General features: G+C 53.0%; 1 protein-coding gene and 1 long non-coding RNA gene across 10 annotated transcripts in view; one reads left to right on the plus strand and one right to left on the minus strand.

Annotated features, from left to right (window-relative positions):
- Window positions 1-4,232: 4,232 nt before the first annotated feature.
- Window positions 4,233-20,775, minus strand: part of TSC22D3 (TSC22 domain family member 3) — a 63,301-nt gene continuing 46,758 nt past the window's right edge. For 3 of the 9 annotated variants that reach the window (XM_085006228.1, XM_021080824.2, NM_001444895.1), the window contains 2 exon segments: window positions 6,923-6,974; window positions 4,233-5,776 (listed from right to left, as the gene is read on the minus strand). In XM_085006228.1, coding sequence (XP_084862354.1) covers window positions 5,546-5,776; window positions 6,923-6,974 — 283 coding nt within the window. In that variant the 3' untranslated portion in view covers window positions 4,233-5,545. 9 annotated transcript variants of the gene reach the window in all.
- Window positions 9,100-19,413, plus strand: LOC146394733 (uncharacterized). The gene is made up of 3 exons (XR_014835522.1): window positions 9,100-9,240; window positions 14,220-16,731; window positions 17,664-19,413. It is a non-coding gene; the product is annotated as an uncharacterized LOC146394733 (long non-coding RNA).

The following is a 20,775-nucleotide window of genomic DNA, read 5'->3' on the forward strand; positions in this document are numbered from 1 at the left end:
TCTCACTATGCCCTAAGTCCCAATGGCCCTGCTTCCACATCTGCTCACTCCCTGTGTTCCTCCTTGGAGCCTAATTGGAATTGCTTTTCTCTCTGGGAGTTCCCAGCCTGAGAGCCCTGCACCTTGCACCTCTACCATCATTGCTGTAAATAATCTACCATCTTCATCTTTGTTCTTCTTTTCAAATCCACCTCTATGGTTTTGTGGCGAATACAACGCATTCCTTTAAAATCGCTGGTGAATTCACAGTCACTGTTTATCATTGTATGTTCTCTTGCTCTCGCTCAATGAATTCGGTCCTACCTCAGAGATACCAGGTTCGGTGCCAGACCATGGCCATAAAGTGAACATCTCAACAAAACAAGTCACGTGACTTTTTTTGGGGCTTCCCAGTGCCTACCAAAGTTATGCTTACCTTATACTGTAGCCTATTAGGTGTGCAATAGCATTATGCCTGAAAAAACAATGTACAGACCTTATTTAGAAAATACTTGGAATTCCTGTCGTGGCTCAGCAGAAACGAATCTCCCTAGCATCCACGAGGACGCAGGTTTGATCCCTGGCCTCGCTCAGTGGGTTAAGGATCTGGCATTGCCATGAGCTGTGGTGTAGGTTGCAGACAGGGCTTGGATCCCTAGTTGCTGTGACTGTGGTGTAGGATGGCAGCTTTAACTCTGATTTGACTCCTAGTCTGGGAACCTCCATGTGCCGAGAGTATGACCCTTAAAAAAGACCCGAAAAAGAAAAAGAAAATACTCGGAGTTCCCATCGTGGCTCAGTGGTTAACGAATCCGACTAGGAACCATGAGGTTGTGGGTTCTATCCCTGGCTTTGCTCAGTGGGTTAAGGATCCGGCGTTGCCATGAGCTGTGGTGTGGGTCGCAGACGCGGCTTGGATCCCGTGTTGCTGTGGCTCTGGCATAGGCCGACGGCTACAGCTCTGGACCCCTAGCCTGGGAACCTCCATATGCTGCAGGAGCAGCCCAAGAAATGGCAAAAAGACAAAAAAAAAAAAAAAAAGAAGAAGAAGAAGAAAATACTCGATTGTGAAAAAATTCTAGCCTTCATCAAGTTATAACATCAAAGATGACTGATCACAGGTCACCGTAACAAATATAACAAATGAAGAAATTTAAAATATTGAAAGAAAAACCACCATGTGACACGGAGACACGAAGTGAGCAAATGCTGTTGGGAAAATGACACTGATAGGTTTGTTCGATGCAGAGGTAGCCAGAAAACTTTAATTTGAAAACAAAAAGCACGGAGTATCCATGAAGCGCAATAAAGCGAGGTATATCTGTACTAAAAGTTCAACTACTCTGGGGTTGGGGGAGATCTGAGAATAGTTTTGGCATTTGAAAGTGGCGCTTGGGGAGTTCCTGTTGTGGTGCAACAGTAACGAATCCAACTAGTATTCAGGAGGATGCAGGTTCGACCCAATTCAACCCCTAGCCTGGGAACTTCCATATGCCCCGGGTGCAGCCCTAAAAAGACAAATCATAAAAATAAAAAATAAAAAAAAAATAAAAGGGATGTTCTTGCACAAAGACTGGGATCCAGTACCCCACGGGATCAGTGGCAGCCGTGGGCGTGGTACCAAGCTCCCTGGCTCTCAATTTTCTTGGCCATGACATGGAGTTAAATCGTGTAAGCGACTTTTTCCTTCTTTTTTTTTTGGTTTTGTCCATGGCATGAGGAAGTTCCTGGGCCGGGGATCGAAACCGCCCCCCCCCGCCACAGCAGTGATCAGAGCCACTGCAGTAACAATGCCAGGTCCTTAACCCACTGTGCCACAAGGGAACTCTGTAAGTGCCTCTTTTCCTAAGGGCAGGAAACATGGATTTCGGGGAGGGCTGGCTGCAAAGGGTTGGATGAGATGACAGATAGGAGGGTCCTGGGAGAGGGGGCATGTCCAGGCAGGGGAGCATTGGCTGCGCCCAGAAGCCCAAAGCCTGCGAAGGTCTTTCCAGGAGCAGTGCATTCTTTTGCCTTGCCCCACCCTTTCTTGGTTTTCTGTGGAACAACAATAACAAGAGCTGCTCCTCTATGTGACTAACAAACAGCCACAAAGTTCCTCTTATCTAGTCTAGCAACCGCTGTGGCCTCAGAAGTTGCAGTGTTTGTCTCTGTTTAGTCACGGTTGCCTAGGCAACCGAGTGGTTCTCTCTTTCCCACTGTGTGACTGTGGGTATGTTTTTTCCCCTTTCTCGTAGGGAAGGGCTGGATGACCAGAGAGGGCTGTGTGCTTGCTGGGCCAGCTTCTGGGTTTCCTTTTTTTTCCTCTGTTGGTTCTTGTTTGGCTGGAAATCAGGGCGTGGGAAGTCTGTAGATGAGCCGAAAAGTCCCTCAGCTCTTCTTGAGGCAGGGAGGGGATGGGAGTGAGTGGGAACTGGGGAGATCCCTGTTGGGTTGGGGCCAGAGGTGGGGGAAGCTGGGCAAGTAGCTGCCTGATCCAAAGTCTAGATATCCATTTCAGCAGCTGTGGAATCTGTACAGCCACGAGATCGATCGAGTGGGCAGGTATAGACAATGAACTTGGCATCATGAGTAGAGAGGTGAGGAGCAAGGGTGGGAAATTGGGATTGGAGAGGCCAGCAAGCAGGAGTTTGTCACGTTCCAAAGCAGAGTTTTAGTGACTGGAAACGAACGGGCCAACCCAACGTAACTGACACTTACAGCGAAGGAAGGCTGACCTTTTAAATATATTTAGAAATTGATGGGTGCAAGGAAGGGGGCTGAGACCTCTGGGTCCTTGAGGTTTATGACTCAGCAACATCAAGGAGTTCTTTTAAATTTCAAGTGACAAAGGGAAACCAGGGGGCTGAGAACACAGCTCAGGGGCCACGGTGGCTCCAGGTGAGGGCACGGTGGAGGAGACAACGAATGCCCATTGACAGAGTATCAGAGAAATGGCAGCACTCCAAATGCCAGAGACAGGGGGCCGGCGAAAGGGTGAGGATGATGGGTGAGGATGACCCCCAAAGACAGGAAGAGTAGGGAATGGGGCGTCCGGGTCCTTAGACTTGGCCCTGCTCATGAGGCCGGTGGGTCTTGTAAGCATACTTTCAGCAGCGACAAGTGGAGCAGTGGGGCTTGAGAGCCTCTTTCCTCGGGGGAGAGGGATGGGGTTCGGGCCGCTGCATACATTCTGCATCCTTTTCTCACTAAGGCCCTCTTAGCGCCTTTTCTGACATCAGGGCTCCCCTGCGGATGGGTATTAAGGACAATGCACCAAGTGGTGGGATGATGTTTTCTGAGGAGGGAAGGGGCCCACTTGTGTTTATCTGGTTCCTCTCTTCTTGCTCCCTCACATGTATCCCACTTTTTCTTTTCTTCTTCTTCTTTTTTTTTTTTTTGTCTTTTTTTAGGGCTGCACCTGCAGCATATGGAGGTTCCCAGGTCAGGGGTTGAATCGGAGCTACAGCTGCCGGCCTACACCACAGCCACGGCCACGCCAGATCTGAACCTGGTCTGCAACCTACCCCACAGCTCACAGCAACGTCGGATCCTTAGCCTACTGAGCGAAGCCAGGGATCAAACCTGCATCCTCTTGGATGCTAGTCAGATTCTCAGATTCGTTTCTGCTGAGCCATGACGGGAACTCTTACTTTTTTTTTTCTTTGCTTTTGAATTAAAGTATGGTTGATTTATAATGTTGTGCCAATTTCTGCTGTTCGGCAAAGTGACTCAGCAATGTGTGTGTGTGTGTGTGTGTGTGTTCCTTTTCCTATATTATCCTCCATCATGGTCCATCTCAAGACCAGATATAGTTCCCTGTGCTGTAGGACTTCAGTGCCCATACACTCTTAATGCAATAGTTTGCATCTACAAACTCCAAGTTCCCAGTCCAACCCATTCCCTCCCCTCTCCCACCCTGCCCTTTTCTTTAGGGCTTTCTTGGGATATCCACCCCCCCCCCCAATCACTTCCTTGAGCTGAAGTTGTGTCCGTTGCCACCTCGCCACTCACTCCAAAGCTGTACTATGAAAGCTGGAGCGAGAGAGGATTGGGTCCCAGTTCGCCATAATAGCTGAGTGACTTTGGGCAAGTCACTTAAACTGGCTGAGTCTCAGCCTCCTCACCTGTACATGGGGTATGGTGATGGTTCCACGAGATCGTGGCTGTAGGGGTGCCAGTGAAGCAACAGTGAGTCAGAAAAACAGCATCCCCCGACCATAGGCGGGGGCCTCTACCCCCCCATTGCATTTTAAACTCAGTCAGACACCAGCTTTATTTTTAGAAAAAAAAAGAGCAAAGTTTATTGAAATTTCAAGCTACATTTGAAAAATCAAAATCCAAATCCTGGAGACATAACATCAGGATAAGGTGTCGGAAAGTGGAAAGTGTTCACGGCCACAGAACTCCCTAGAGACAAGCTCCCTGAGCACATTACCCAGGCACTGTCGGGTCAAAGCCATTCCCTTGTCCACCCCTTATCCGCAAGAGGACACCTGCAAGCTAGTTGTTCTGCTCACTTGAAAGTTTTCCACAAACATAAAAAAAAAAAAAAAAAGTTTTCGAATGACGATGTGAAGTCCCAGCTGATCTTCTCTCAACCCCATTCTATGTAGTCAGCACCAGTGAATGGTGGGTTTGGCGTTCAAAAGAGGACCTCACACGCCTTCAGGGGACAGACGGGGCAAGGGGTGCAGCAGCAAGGCATTCGGAGGCTGGCCCCCCTCCCTGCCTTTACTCTTTTAGTTTTACTTAACCTAAAGGACAAAATGGATCAACGTGGTGAATGAACACAGTCAAAAGAATTAGCCTTACGAGATAAGGGACCAGTCAGTACTCCCAAAGCTGGTTAGGCCCTTCAACACGTGGGTGTAGGTGTCTTATGTATACGTCGCTACACTAAGATACAGATCTAGCCCTATGGGTATGTATACGCATGTATGGCTATATAGAAAAACGATGCCAACACTAACCAAACAGAACTTTGTAAGCGGTCATCCCAAAGCCGTAATCCCACACTGGGCTGTGCCCAAAGCCATGCATTACACCATGTTAACCAACAGAAGGCTGACTTGGCTCAAACTCTCCCAACCGTGGTCCTGCCTTGGCGAGGCAGGGGAGGAGAGAGAGGTTGCCTCTGCTTAAAACACAAGTGGCTGCTTCATCGGAACAGTCGTTGTCAGATGAAGCTGTTGAAGATGTCCATGGAAATGGATAAACAGACCCCTTATACTTTCTGGAGCAAACTGGCAGCCCGTCTCAAACTACCTTTCCCCTTTGCCAGCTGCAGCTAAGTTGCCCAGGCCCTGGGAGCACCCCCCCCTCCCCCGGGCGCGGTGGCGTTAGAGGCTCACTGGCTTGGGGTGAGGAGGCCCCATGCAACTCAGCCTCCAGAGACCTGCGCTTTGTCAGGGGTCTGTCACTGGAGTGGACCCAGGTGGCCATGTCCTTGGGACATCTCTTGGCACCAGCTATGCTAGGTGTAAAAGTTCTCCACGTGAGATGACGCTTGGGGAGCCAAAAACAAACCAGAAAGAACTAGGTAGAACAAATTTCGTGGCTCTGCCCACCCTGAGGACAGAGCCACTTACACCGCAGAACCACCAGGGGCCTCGGGCGCTTCTGGGGTTTCGGGAGCTGGCTCCTCAGGGCTCAGCCGGGACTGGAACTTCTCCAGCTGCTCTGGGCTCGCCAGGGTCTTCAAGAGAGTGTTCTCACGCTCCAGCTGGGAGTTCTTCTCCACCAGCTCCCGGATCTGCTCCTTCAGGATCTCCACCTCCTCTCTCACAGCATACATCAGATGGTTCTTCACCAGATCCTGCCCCGGAGGAGATCACGACACAGCCATCCGTCAGCCCCGGGGGGCCCCTCCGCAGCACCTGCCCCCACGCTGTCCCTCAAGCCACCGTCCTCCAGCCTTCCCTCAGCAGCCCCTCAGCACACCGGCCCCGCGGACCCGGTCCTCCTGCCCCTTCCTCTGAAGCACCTAGACCCTCGCTCGCGAAAGCTGCATGACTGGGGCCACACCTGAGGTGGGAGTCCAGTTTTCAAGTTCAGAGGATTCCCCCCGGCCCGACCCCGCCGCAAGTTTCTAATGACTTTCCAAGCTGGTCACTTGGGAGCCTTCTGGGTGAGACTTGTTCTGTTTGGTGGAGGTCTGCGGTATCCCCACTTCCACATAAGGTCCCGCCGCTGGCCCAGATCCCAGAGAACACCTGCAGTGCATCCCACGCTCTTTGTCTGCTTGACACATCTTCACCAAGAGAATAAAATGGGCTACTTTGGCGTCTCCTCCTCGCCACATGACCCAGCATACTGAACTGCAGCTGTCCTGTAGCCTGGCTCCACAGGACACCGGCCCCGGGATGGCTGCCTCCTCTCTGAATTCGGAAGACTGCACTGGGGACAGGGACCTGTGTCATTAGGCTCCAGGGCACAAGAAAGTGGTTGCTAACTGCTGGATGCCCCAAGCCCCTGCAGCCATTCCTGCGGCTTGGTGGAGGAGTATGACCTCTACCTGGTAAGGAGAGGGAGAAGGGGTGGGGTGCTTTGCTTCCTGTTTCCTCCCAACTCCTGACCCCAGCCCAGGCTCTGCAGAGGCACTGCAGTGCAGTTGCATCCAATGAGCTCTGGCCCCTGCCAACTGCGGGATGCAGACAGATGCAAGTATCTGGGCTCCCGGCCCTGCCACGGGCCCAGGACGGAGCCAGAGGCTGCTGCAAAACCCTGGGGTGAGAGAAGGAGGAGGCAAGGAGAGAGTCCAGCAAGGATGGACTGGAAATGCCCGAAAAGGTGCCCCTCTGATGGGATTCTACTTAAGGCCTCCAAGGGGGGTAGGAGGCAGGCTGGCAGCTTCCTCAGGCTCTTGGCTAAGGGCTTCTGTACCCACCCCCTCACTCCTACACTGAGTTACATAAGCAGCAGCCGGGTCTGGGGATGGGAATGACGCAGTGATGCCACTCACCATGGCCTGCTCGATCTTGTTGTCTATGGCCACCACGCTGGCTCCAGAGGCACTGCCAAGACACAAAGCATAGCAACCCTGTTACCCACTTGGTTCCAGTCTCAGGACCCGGCAGCTGTGGCCAAAGTCCTCCATCTGCCCCAGCTCTTCCTCTCTCCCGCCCCCCTGACCCAGAGTTCGGGGCACTTTGTCCCCAGGTCCCTCTCTGGCCCCTGCAGGAAGCTTCGCCTCCCCACCCAGGCTGGCTCCCCGCCGCCGCCACCCAGAGCTCCGCATGGAGCAGCGCGCGGGTCCCCGGGGCGCACGGGCCAGCGTGGCCTGCGCGGCGACATGCAAACAATGGGGGCGCGCGGCCCAGGGAGGCCCCCCGCCGCCGGCTCATTCCAGCGCCGGCCCAGAAGGGCCCGGGCAAACCTACCGGGCTCCGAAGCTAGCTCGGAATTCCTTCTCGGCTCGGAAGCTTCCGGCCTGCTCCCCAGCGGCGCACGGCGCGCGGCCAGCCCGCTGCCCAGCCCTGCCCAGCCCGGCCCTGCCGCCCCTCTGCCTCCGGCTGCACCAGCTGGTTCTTACGGCGCCGCGGCCGCAGGGACGCTCGGGCGGCGGATCCCAGCGCGGCGGTGACCCCCCCTCCCTCCCTGCGTCCCCTCCCCCCGCCCCTTCCCAGGATGCTGCACCGCGGGGAACCGGGACCGGCGGCGCAAGGCTCGCTCGGAGATCCCCGCTTGCAGCCCAGCCCTCGCCGGCGCCCGGGCTCGCGAGCTGTGGCCGGTGGTTACCTGTTATCCAGCTTAACGGAAACCACATCCCCTCCAAGCAGGGAAGAGAAGAAGGAGATGTTGAAATTGTGCAGCTGATAGACCGCCACCTCCATGGGGGTCTGATACATTTCGGTGTTCATGGCTCGGGCTGCCGGGGAGCTCTGGCCGGGCTGCGGGCTGGGTTGGGCGGGCTGGGCGGCCGGCGACGGCTGGCGCGCTGCACGGGGCTGGGCTCTGCGCGTCCGGCCCTGGGGCTAGGAGGGGGGCGAAGGCTGCCGAGCGGACCAAAAGCCGGGCGGGCGTTCCAGAGTTGAAGGGAAGTGACTGGAGGGGTGTCACCTAGTGTGTCACAAACTCCACGGCCGCCAGTCCAACCCAGAGTCGGAGATATTTCGGCTCCTTCTTCTTTATATAGGAGGAGCCGGCTGCGTCACATGGCGTCAGGGGCCATGCAAATGAGTCCTGTACCGGCTTTGTGGCCCAGTTAAACCACATCCCCTCCCTGAACCTTAGGCGGGGACTGTAAACAGTTCAGCACTTTCTGGTGCCAACTGGCGTCTCCAAAGAGGGCCCTGGAGATCGGTAAAAACCAAACTGGAACTGATTTCTTAGAGAAATGAGAAAGTACAAATGCCATAACAGGAGGTAGGAAGCGTTCGGTAGAGGGCGGCGCCGGTTTTAAAAGCTCTTCTTCCGTTGTCGGCCAGCACGCTCCCCGTGCCTTTGCAATGCTCTCTGCATGCGGCCCATCCCGGACGCTGGCCTCCCCATCAGGGGCCTCACTCCCTCCTGCCGCCTGCCTTCTCGGCCTCTCTCCTGCACATGGACTTTGTCATCTGCAGGTCCCCTCACCCAGCCAGCCTGCCCCCATCCTCAGCACCTATCCACTCACCTACTACTACGGATGTACACCTGTCCGTGTACTGACACATGCACAGTTGTGTAACATGCCAATCTGTATATGCCAGCGTGCGTGTATGGAGGAGAGAGTGTGCAGGAACTCAGACAAGTGGGGGGACACGTACAAGGCAGCAGCTGGCGGCCAGGTGGGTGGCAGAGGAGGTGGGGAGGAGACAGTAGGAGGAGTGGGCACTGCAGCGACCACAAGATGCTAGCCCTTTCCTCTTTGGTCTCAATACCCGATTCCACAAAGAAAATACATTCGACATCATCCAGGATCTCATGTCCCTATTTTTAAAAAGCAAGATTTTGTTACTTTCCTGTAAACAGCAAATGACAAAAGGATAAACCAAGGCTAAATTTAAACCATCCCAGGAGAGCACCTGTCCAGCCTTACAGAGGGTTACAGGATACTTCACAAACAGATTCCAAGTCACAAGGGAAATGAGGTGTTTGTTGCCTACTAAGGGTTACATATGTTTCCATCAAAATATTTTTTTCATTCTTTTTAACCTCAAGCTTAAAAAACAACAACAACAACAAAAAGCATCAGAGGCTCGAGGTCCTTTTATCCTGCTCTTTCCTAAGTGAGGCCACCTGGTGGACAGAAGCAGAATTGCAGCCAGATGGAGCAACCTAGACAGAACAAGGGACAGACAGGTGATGCAACTTTGAGTATTATTTACACCAACTCAGGGCCATAAGGAGAACATTGGGTTCCACCACACATACAATAGTTTGGATTAAGTTAGAGCCAGTACCCATGAATCAGTTTGTGATTCAGGCTCCGTTCCAAAGAAATACCCTAGAGCAATCACGCTATTGGAAAAGTACTGGGGCCTCTTATCAGCAAAGAAGGTAATTATTATTTGCTTCAGGATATTTCACCTAACCAGGTGCCTGGCACCGACACCCTGGCCAAGGCCCCAGTTAATCCCAGTCTGAAGGCCTTAATTTTCTCCAGGCTGCCGGTGCAGCTATGCCACCAAACTGCCAACATTTTTCACTATGATATGGGGCTCCCATTGGATTCTACTGGTGGTGATACGTGTGCGAGGGCCATTCTATGTGCAAAGCGCTGACAAGGAGATCTACCCAAGCAAACCTACTGTACTAGTCCAGGATGGTGATTTTCTTCATTCAGTTTAGCTGGGAGACAGTCCCCATCGCAGGATATCAGGTTATCTTCAGGTCACAAACTCTGAACAAGGTGTTTGCACTACGCTGCGTGTAGCAGACGGAACAAAGTGCAGACTATATTTATAGGTCATCAAGAACATTAGCCAAGCCAAAAAAAAAAAAAAAAACCACCAAACAATATCTTAAATCGGGAGCTGAATTGATATTGAAATTCCCTGATATATTAATCTGCCCTCTGTGTCACATAGAGCTTTCTTGGTCCGGGAAGTGTCTGAGTTGACCTTTTATTGGCTTGTAAATCTTTCCTAAACTCACCGTTGCTACCTACCCCCAAGATGCCAAGGGAGATGATGAAAAGAAAAAGTGAGAGATAAATAAGCTGAGTTGGCAGGGAAAAAACACCACCAGGAAAACAGGGCATAGGACAGAAGAAAAACCGGCTCCTTCAATGGGGATTCGCTTATATGGAGACAGAGGCATAGAAATCCAGGTAGTTTGGGGAGGGCAAAGAAAAGAGGTGAAGTTTGCTAGCAAGGCTGTGTTTGAATTGTCCCTTAATTATACTTCAGTTAGAAATAAGCTCAGTTTGAGACCCACTGACAGAAACTACCATTAACTGAGCATAGGCTATGGGCCAGGCATTGTGTTGGCTGAGTCACAAACCCTGTAGTGTAGGCACTGTCACGCATCATTTTACAGATGAAGAAACCGAAGGTCTGAGAGGCTACCTTGCCCACAGCTAGTACATTAGAGGGCTGGCACTCCAGTCCAGGTCTTCCTGACTTAGAGACCAAGTTTGTTCTTACTACACTTACTGCTGGGGCAGGGTGGAGGTTTGTTGAAGGAGTCAAGGCGGTTGAGGGATGGGTTGGAGGTGCCAGGAAAAGTGGTGAGGAGGAAGAAAGGGTGAGGGCCAGGGGAAGTGCTCCTAGGACGCCAGCGGCATGGGGGACCGGAAGACTATCCCAAGAGTCCAAATGAGCTTTCTAAGAGGGCTTTGCTCAGCTGCATTATTTCAAAAGGCAGCCAAGGAGTCCTCAAAGAAAGCCCTCTCTGTCTAGGAAAGAGGAACTGTGAATCCAACCGGGTGGCTCCCAGAATGGACTACACAGTCCCGGGTGTACAGCAGCCCAGATTAGGTGTGGAGTCTCGGAATAGTAATCACGGCCCAGACAGAGTTCCAGTTGCCAGGGCCCCACTCACTGACACCCTTAATGAACTGCCCCCTCCGCATTCCTGCTGTGCTCAGCTTTTAGGAGAATGAAACCAACAACAAGAAAGCAAGCTCAGATCAGGGATTTAGTTTAAAAAACAAAACAAAACAACTTCAAAATGATGTCCCAGTTTCAGCCCATACTCAGCCAGTTTCCTGTCGCTGCCACATCTTTAGTCCATCAGCCAGGAGTGAGAAGAGCTCACCCCGGAGGTCCCTGATTCCCTGTTTGCAGATAACAACGGCTGGATCCCAGGACCCCAGGGTTTGCTAAAGGAAGACCACTGACCTAAATGTCCCTGTAGAGAGATTTTCAAAGTGCGGGGGTAGGGGAGATAGGGGTGGAGAGTAGTGGGGAGAGGGAGAAATCAGAGGAACCTGAAAGGCTTTCTGCTTAACCGTCGGCACATGGGAAAATTCCTCTGCCCAGAATGGCTGCGCCAGACCTTGCACTGAGCGGAAGCTTGTGCTGTATAAGATGGCCATGATCCCGTCTACCTTTTCAGAATAAACTGCTGCTCCATGAGGCTCTCAGCATCCTTGGGTCCTGGGGAGGCGGCCCCGGGCAGGAAACAGGGGCCTAGGGATTCAGCCCCAACAAGAGCAAACGTTTCCAAACTCCCTTTCTTCCATCCCGGGACTTACCCAGGAGGCTGGACCCAGAGCCATGGCGGCCACAGCGCCCAGCTGATGAGCTGGGTCTTTTGCGCGCTCTCGGTTCTAGCCCTACAGCCAAAGGATTCTGTGGTTAAACAGACACGGCCGACCCTCCTGTCTCAGGGGTGACCTTCCAGATGGAGGGTGGCATGAGGAGGACGGGGCCAAACTCTCGCCATTTCCAGTGGCCCTGAAAACCAACTTGTTCCTTTTGAGCTGGAAGAAGTGTCCTGGCATTGCCATCGGTCTGTTCCACTTCAAAAGCCAGACTCTCTAGGACAAGCACCCTTCCTATTTCGGGTTCCCACGACACAGGGAGACGGAGACTGGGCGGTCTGGGCCGCAGAACCTGTGGGCAGGATCTCAGCCCCCAGTGGCGGCAGCGGCGGTGGCAGTGGCTTGGTGGTGGGGGAAGCAGACTCAGAGTGGGTGCGGTAGGCTGGGGGTGGCCAAGACGGAGGGGGGGACATCTCACTTCCCTTTTTGTCACACTCGAAGCATTGTGTACCACGCCGCCCAAAGGAAACTATTTATAGGCAAGTCTTCCTTATTTTCGACAGGGAATGTTCCACCCCAAGATTCGGCAATGTTGCCGGCAAAACCCAGGGTCTTGTGTCAGGAGAAGCAGAAAAAGACACGCTGTGAGAGGTGCGGGACAAGCTGCAAAGCAAATACAGAGTGAGGGGCTGGACAAGGAAGTCACAAAGGATTCTGAGGGCAGGAGCATTAGACAGGACAGCTCCTCGACAGGCCTCCCCCCTTACGTCTCCAGCTCGGCCCCTTTCCGCCTGAAGCTCTGTCTCCTCCTAATTACTTACTTGTCCCTTTTCCTGAAGAGGCTCGGGGAATAGGGCGGCTGAAATGCCATCACGGAATCTGTCCCGGCTCCACTCTTCTCTCTTCCCTTGTGGGTTCCACTCCTGTCTATGGTCTCTTACATCCTTACTTTGGCCTCATGGGAAATCCCCAAGGTCCAGAAGGAGGGAAGCGAGAAGGAAAGACGGTGACAGACAAAGTGCCTTGTCCTCTGTGGGTCACGTGAACTGCCCCGAATGGCCAGAGCCCAGAACCCCGACGACTTCGGGGGGCAGAAAAACAGAGAGGAGGATGCAGATGCAGATGCAGATGCAGAAGGCGGTGGTGGGCTGGGGCGGCGGGGGGGGGTGTCCCCCCCCCCCGGGAGAATCGTGTCGGAGAGGGCCCCTCTCTTGGAAAAGCAGCTCTAGCAGCCGATTTGGGCCAGACCCTGGCACCGAATGATGCTAGGAGCAATGAATTGTGCCTTTCAGCTCCCTACCCGACAGGGTCCCATGTGAGCCTCACAAACAATCTCCCAGTGACACTAGGGATGACAGGCAGAACCAAACCCCGTTTGGACAACGCATTCCACCCCACTCACGCCGCGCTCAGAGAAGTCAAAGAGGGCTCTTGTCAAATCACCCTGGGCATCCCAACTTCGATGGCTAGCAACGGGGGCGGCGGGGGGGGAAAGACCGTTTGTTCTGGCGTCTCAGCAAGACTGGATGTATTGGCGATGTTATCCAGGAATGCAGTTTAGCTCAGTGGATCTTGAATTTCATGAACCTTGTGTCAATATTTATGCTTGTCTCCCTTCTCCTTTATGCCCTGCAGCTGGGAACATTTACATCCATAATTTTTCTAAGCTCTCTTCTCCTTGTCCACCATCCCCCATTACCTATCTACAAGTACGAAGTAGATATTCCTGACGAGAAGGTCAAATTAACCTCAGGAAATGGAATCCCCTCCTCTCCCCTCCTCTGCACACTCGCCATTATCGTTCAATTCAATCCAATGTTGACTGACCGCCTATTCAAAGTGCAAGGCACATTTCAGGGAAATTAAAAACAAACAAACAAATTCATAATACAGGTCACCGACTGTGCTTCCTTCCAGAATATCCTGGGCCTGTAGCAAACTCAGGTATCTTCCTACGGGTGAGATCTCACTGAACTGTTTACTTCAGGAAAAAGCCTAGGGCTTGGTGGGGGGGGTGTGCTTGGGAAGGCAGCCTAGGGTTTGGGAGGGGACCACACCAACCTCCATCACCCCAGGGCATCGCTTCATTCCTCAGAATTGGGGGTGGTTTTGTTTTCACACCCACCCCCCGTGCTTTGGTGCGTGCACATCTAGGTGGAAGTAACACAGCAGTCATGGAGCCTGGAGGTTCTGCAGGACCAAAGGCTCCTCTGACATGGTGGCCAACAGTGGTCCCTCACTCTGAGTTGCCAATCCCCTCCTTTTAGGGGGGCAGTCGGTGTTCAGCACAGCTAGGGTGGGGTCACCTCTACCTGCCTAATTCTTGGCTTTCCTTCTTTGGCCAGCTCCTTGCCGTCTTCTCCTTGCTCTATATTGCCCTCAGATAGGCAAATACCCCTCCTCTTCAAGGCCCACCTTCTGTGAATCCTGGCCCATGACAGCCTTCTGGGGGGAGGTGCAGGGGCAGGAAAGGAAGCAGCAAAACACATGGCCGTGTTTGTTGATCTGCACCAGCGCTCCATCAGCTTCTTCAGGTCAGGGAGACACTGGTAGGGCCTCTCCCCAGGGCTTCTGCCCTATGGCGCAGTCTCAAGAGCTGAAATTCCAAGCTATTTTTTTTTTTCCCTAGCAGTTGCCGGGGTTACTTGGAGTGGTATGTGAAGGACTTGAGACGATTGGCAATGCTTAGAAGACGAGAAGCAGGAGGATCTTGTTGGGGATGCGAAGCCAGCAGACAAGGGGCCTGTGAAGAGGCCAGGGCCCTGAGGTGGAGCACCTGGCTCCCGTGTGGGCCCCCCGCTATAGAATGAGTGACCTTTGAAGTGGTCCGGGTTCCCTGGGGAACAAAATGACCGTAATAATACTGGCCTCTTCAGGCGCGCAGGGGCTCCTGGGCCAGGATGGGTAAGCATTATGAGCCTCCTGGGCCTTTCACATTGTGTGCCCAAGGCCACTGCTTACCTCACAGCGGAGCTATTCACCATGGGCTCACTTGAGGTGGCTCCTTGATCCTCTGTTATGGGACTCTGCGACTTGCCAGGAGGGCCTCTGCGATTGCAAAGGGGCCCGTGCATGGGCTCTCCAGCCACCTCCCCCCCAGCCCCCCGAGGGTTTCCAGGATGGAAAGAAGGCAGCCCGGCTGGGGTGGGAGCGCTAGCAGGACGGGGCAGGGAACACGCTGCTCCCCGAACAGAAAGAGAGGAGAGAAACAAGTCAAGTTCCCCCCTGGGCACCCCCCCGCCCCACCCCCGGCCAGGGGAACAGAGCCAAAGAGCTCAAAGGAGCGCTGGGAGGGGTTAAGGAAGGCCTCCTGCCCGCTTGGAGAACTGCTGACAAGGAAGACACACACCTTATCAGGAAGAACGAGAAGCAGAGAAACACACACGTATTTATGCAAACACCCTTTCAGCCTCTGACAAAGTCTAATTCACCAAGCCAGGCAGGCAGAGGGCATCATTTCATCTCCACCTCTGTCTCCGTCTCTCTCAGCTGAGGACAGCGTCCCCATGACCCCAAACGGGTAGTAAGGCAACAGGACGGAGCAGGATGGCAGCTCTAGACCCGGCCAGAGTGTCACAAGCCACGGCCTCTGTTCTCCCTGACATCCAGAGCTGGCTGTGTGCTGCGCAGGGGCCATAGGTGACAGGGTCTTGGGGGCAGCTCGGAGTGGCAGTCAGGTGGATACAGGGGAACCAGCGTACTGCTTCACACCCTATACCGGGCACGGGCAGTGCCCATGCTGCCAGGTCGACAGTTTTCAAAGCTGTCAATCACACGCTCAAGTGAAAGTGAAATAAAAACAAGCACCATTTGTGCACAATCACGCGAATGCCTAAGAAATGATTGCCACAGCCTCCTCACGCGGACAGTTCTGAGGAGATGCTATTTGCGACCGATGACCTGAGAAGTATGATTTGAAGGGCACCGAGGAAAAATTCCTCCCAGGGCAAGCTGTTTGCCTGACTGGACGACTGCAGTGTCTACCAACGTCATCCTCCGAGTCACACCTTTGGGACCTAATGGAATTCTTTACACTTGGAGGAATTAGGGAAGTTTTTTTCTGCCAATGCTAAAGGCCCGGGGAAAGTGTCGCATTCTGCCACTCTCAGTGGTAAACGCTTAAATAAGGGTGAACTGAATTTTCGCATGACTTTCAACAGAGTCATCAGTGGCCGATCAGCATCGGCAGGTGACTAAACACACAGCAGGTTGACCTCACCGATGGGCTGCGGAGGGAAAGGAATGGGCCCGGATGAGGAGAATACCGCTGTCCTGGGCCCCAGCCCTAGAAAACCTAGTGGAATAAGTCTATGGGTTGGGAAGGGTGCGTTCGGGAGATGTGGATGCAACTCTTGTGGGCCTAGTCTGTGGCACTGCTTCTGGGAACCACTGGCCTATAGGTGACAGCCAAGACAGGGTCTACATGAAGCGCGCCCATCGCGCCAAGGTCACCCCCCCCCCACTTTGTAGGACTCGCCATGACAGGGTTTGGCATATCCCGGACCCGATGTCTGTTGAGCCATCTCTTGTGCACTCAGGCTCAGCTAGCTCTGTGCCACTCACGCCTGAAAACTGGAGCAGAACTTGAACGAGAGCTGCCATGGGAAGGATAACCGAAACCTGCTCGGATGTATAAATCAACCTTTGGCAAATGTGGCTTCTCAGTTAAGAGGAACAGATTGCTTCTGAGACACTTCACAGCTGTCGCTGGGAACTCGTGGCCTGGGAGGTTGGAGGCGTGGGGGGCGGGCATCAGAGGGCAGGAAAACAGAAGAACCGAGGGGGGTGGGGAGGGAACGGGGAGGGGCTGATTTTTCTCCAAGGGCAGAGTCTGTTCAATTAACCAGCCCTACCTCCCGTCTACAAAAGCCAGCTCTCCTCCAGCCCTGTGGCTGTCACCGGTCAGACATGGATCCCTTCCGAGGTTGGCTGGAGGGCTGTGACTCATTCCCCCTCAGGAGCTTTGCTGGGGCTGACGACAAAGATTTGCCGGGACCTCTGCAAACGGTGGCCATGCCCTGGCCCCGCCATCCTCACTCCTTCCCATGGCTTGTGAGCGTCTCCTGGGCAAAGAGGTGGCCCCTGCAGCTCACTGGTTCCCTTCTCCCAAGGGAGGGCCAAAGGGGAATTTGCTGCTCTCTCTGGTACGCATCCGGCCTGTGTTTTGCTATTTTCTTTTCTTTTTATGTTTAATTTACATGGCCTGCTAGGTTTGGGGCTTAAATAAACAAAGGTTATGCTTCCCCCAAGGCCTGGACTTCCTGGTTGCCTGTCAGCAGCAGAGTGACCCTTTTAACCTCGTCTCTTGCTCCTTGGGACAGGCAGGGATCGGGGTGGGGGGGGGAGGAAAGGTACTTGGGGTCAAAAGCCTGGGAATTCTCAGGGCCAGCCTCAAATACCAGCCCCTCGCCCTTCTCCACACGAATGTGAAGTCCTGAAGCTGCTTTACCAAGCACGGACTTCTTTTAAAGTCTACTGCAAGTCTCTAAGGGTAAAGAGACAGAAAACTCAAGGTATTTGCATCGACTGTTTGAAAAAAATCTACTTACAAATGTCTTTGTACCACCACGCAAAGACAGAAGAGCCCAGGTCTGGGCGGGCAGAGCCTTGACAGTGAGCGGCCTTCAAGGCCTATAGACTGAGCCGAGCGCAGTGGGCCTGCTCGGGAAAGGCTTCCTGCCAAAGCTCATACACCTTAAAAAATAAGAGGAACACTGGTCCCTGTGTCCTGGGATAGAGCTCTCACAGCAGAGTAACGAATCCTGGTCAACAGTTGTGACATCCTGTTATTTGCTAAAACTAATAATGCCATGGAGTTTGTTGACAGAGTTGCAGAAAAGCTAAAGTAAATATGGAAACTGAGGAATGGCCAAGCATAGACAGTTACAAGCTCAGCAGTTGAAAAGAGAAGTCTCAAAGTCTGGCATTTCTGACTCCCCGTCCAGTTCCAATTTGTTGTGTCCAGACTTTCACAAGTCATCAATACAGCCTATGGGGACCGGGTCATTTGAGGGATTGCTGTTCAAATGGAATCAGCATTAAACTTTTTTTTTTTTTTTTTTTTTTGCTTTTTTAGGGCCACACCCTTGCACTTGCAGAAACTCCTTGCACGTCTTGGGGCGGCGGGGCCTGAGCACAGTCAGGAGACCATCCAGAGGCATCTGTCGTGTCACCGGCTGCTTTCTCTCCAACAATAGGCTGCTGCATTGCTGGGCTTGGCCCATGGACCCAAGTCCTCAGACAGAGAGGAATGACAAGAAGAATTGAGAGGGACTCCTCTAGTGCGTATGCCAGGAGAGGTGCTCCCTGAGAAACGCAGCTCTAACACCTGTCCTAAATGAACTTAGTCAAGTGGGAGGGAAGCAAAGAGGGCTGGAGGCCAGGGTTCCTTTTCCACCTTAGCCGCCAGCCCCCCGGGGCTGCTTAGAAGGCTTCGAAACCCCCTTATGAGGCCGGCTCCTCATTCATGAGATGGGAATGATGCACCCCCTTCCCAACATGTATAACACACAAGCTGTCTACGTTTATGGACACCCCAAAGTCTGGAAATGGAGATAATGTTGTATTTTTTTGCAGACTGATGTCCTCGCCAGTACATGTATTCGCCTGTGTTTCTGGACGTGGTGGATATCCTGTAGGTGGCATAGCTGAGTTCTTCCAGAAATAAGAAGGACCACGTGAATGTGCTCTGTTGCATGAGGAAGGGCTGTGGTCCCCAAACACCGTTGGCAAAGTGGCTTGCCAAACGAGCCACCCTATCAATGCCATCTCAAAGTCTAGCATTTCTAACTTCCTGTCCAGTTCCAATTTGTTGTGTCCAGACTTTCACAAGTCTTCGATATTGCCTATGGGAACCAGGTAGTTTGAGGAATTGCTGTTCAAATGGAATCAGCATTTAATTTTTTTTTTTTTTTTTTGCTTTTTTAGGGCCACACCCGCAGCCTATGGAAGTTCCCAGGCTAGGGGTCGAATCGGAGCTGGAGCTGCCGGCATACCCCACAGCCACAGCAACGCCAGATCCTTAACCAGCTGAAGGAGGCCAGGGATTGAACCCTCATCCTCATGACTCCTGGTCAGGTTTGTTAACCACTAAGCCACGAAGGGAGCTCCCGGCATTTAAAATTTAGTCTCTGGGAGTTCCGTGATGGCCGAGCGGTTAAGGACTCAGTGTTGTCACTGCTGTGGTTGGGGTTCGATCCCTGGTCTGGGGAACTTCTGTATGCCGTGGGCACAGCCAAAAGAAAAAAAAAATTACTCTCTTAAAGACCTTAGAAATCCTCCCTTGCACGGAGGACTTGTAATGTGCATAAACATTTGGCCTCGAGAGCTTCTCCGGTGGCACAAAGAGTCAGTAATCAGCAGGACCTCTAGTCTTTCAAGCACATGGTCTCAAGTAAGCATTGACTGGTTTCCTAGACTGGAGTACAAGCTCTTCAAGGGCAGGGGCATATTTCATTCATCACTGTACCCCCAGAGTCTGGATCAGTGCCGGGGGGACAGTCTCAATGCCATAACCATGTATTTAGTAAGTAAACAGAAGGTTTAGTTGCACATTAGAACTTTGCTAACGGCCCCGTAGGAGAAGAACTATGGGTGAATTCATGAATTTGCCTCCCGTTAACACTTTCATTTGAGGACAATCATTGTTGGAGAGCAACTCTGCAGTTAAAAACACGGAAGACCGGTGAAAATCAAACATACTTGGGAAACCCAACCCAAACAAATTTAATTGAGTAAGTGGCCACTAATGACCTGGAACCAAGGCCCGACCTCTTCAATAAAAGGGATAATTCACCCGTGTGTACATTCCTGGTCCTGCACTAGCACTGGGACTTTGGTCTGTTTCCATCGTTCGCTGGAGGGGCTGGGTCAGTTGGGAACAGGGCACCCACAGGGAGCAGTGGAGGGTGATGAAGCCCGGGAGGAGGGCAGCCAAGTCCCAGCTGGCAGTAACATCAAAGAGGGATTTCAGGCTAGCAAGCCTGATTCTGAGCGAGTGACAGCCATATAACTGGAACGATGCGGGGGGTGGGGTGCAGATAAAAAAACCCATCCCGTCTAAAAATACCCTGATGCCCGCCAACATAAAGGAAATTCTCACCATTAATGTCACTCTTGGGTTTGAAGTCTTGAGGATCCCTATTAAAATAAAGTCTTGGAGTTCCCGTCGTGGCGCAGTGGTTAACGAATCCGACTAGGAACCATGAGGTTGCGGGTTCGGTCCCTGGCCTTGCTCAGTGGGTTAACGATCCGGCGTTGCCGTGAGCTGTGGAGTAGGTTGCAGATGCGGCTCGGATCCCACGTTGCTGTGGCTCTGGCGTAGGCCAGTAGCTACAGCTCCGATTAGACCCCTAGCCTGGGAACCTCCATATGCCGCGGGAGCAGCCCAAAGAAATAGCAAAAAGACAAAAAAATAATAATAATAATAATAAAGTCTTCCTCAGAAGGAGAACTGTGTAGTTTTTCTCAGGGGAGGAACACGATGACCTGCTCAGCGTGGTCCGAAGAGTGGGGGGCTTCTGGGAGAAAGGACTCAGGCTAAGTCAGTACAGGCTGGGAGGCGGTACTGCCTGGGGTGGGGCCTCACAGTGGGTCCTGGCTAATTGGTGGCCTTGGGCTTTTAAGGGCCAGGCAGATGCACCCGAATATGCCAGGACTCGCTGTCAAGCAACCCAACTGCCCGAGTGGGCAGCTCTAAGCAGAGCAGAGTTGATGACAAAAGGAGATTGTGTGCTCCTGCTCTTCTTGGTCAACACAAGCGAGCTGTTCTGCAGATGCCATCAGGACATTTATCCACAGTGCTCCGGGTCCAGGGGATCGCGGTCGCATGCTCATCAAAGCAGCCTCCCCGGAAACACCCTCCTCAAGTCCTACTGACTCGCTGGTCAGTTGGTGTAGGTGAGAAGTTGACCCCCAGGGAGGCTCCGTGACCGATAAGGAGGTGGATGGGTTCTCCCTCCCCAGGGTGATTTCTTTCTACCAAGAGCCTCCTGTTAACCCAAAGGAATGAATCCAGTGGGGCAAATGCCAGGCAGGAGGTCAGGTTGCCGGGGGAGCTTTCTTTGGCCATTTTCCGCCACTGTCTGTTGGCAGCTGCCTTTTCTGCCCGTGTACCAGGCGGCCCTGGCGGCAGACACAATACTCACACCCGAGCTGCCCGGGGCTTGCCCCTCAGCACCTCTCCTTCT

The sequence above is a fragment of the Sus scrofa genome, chromosome X, assembly GCF_054392235.1.
Source record: "Sus scrofa isolate SSC_HxYL_T2T_F1_AM1 chromosome X, Sscrofa_HxYL_maternal_Yorkshire_Landrace_v2.0, whole genome shotgun sequence".
NCBI classification, from domain to species: Eukaryota; Metazoa; Chordata; class Mammalia; order Artiodactyla; family Suidae; genus Sus; species Sus scrofa.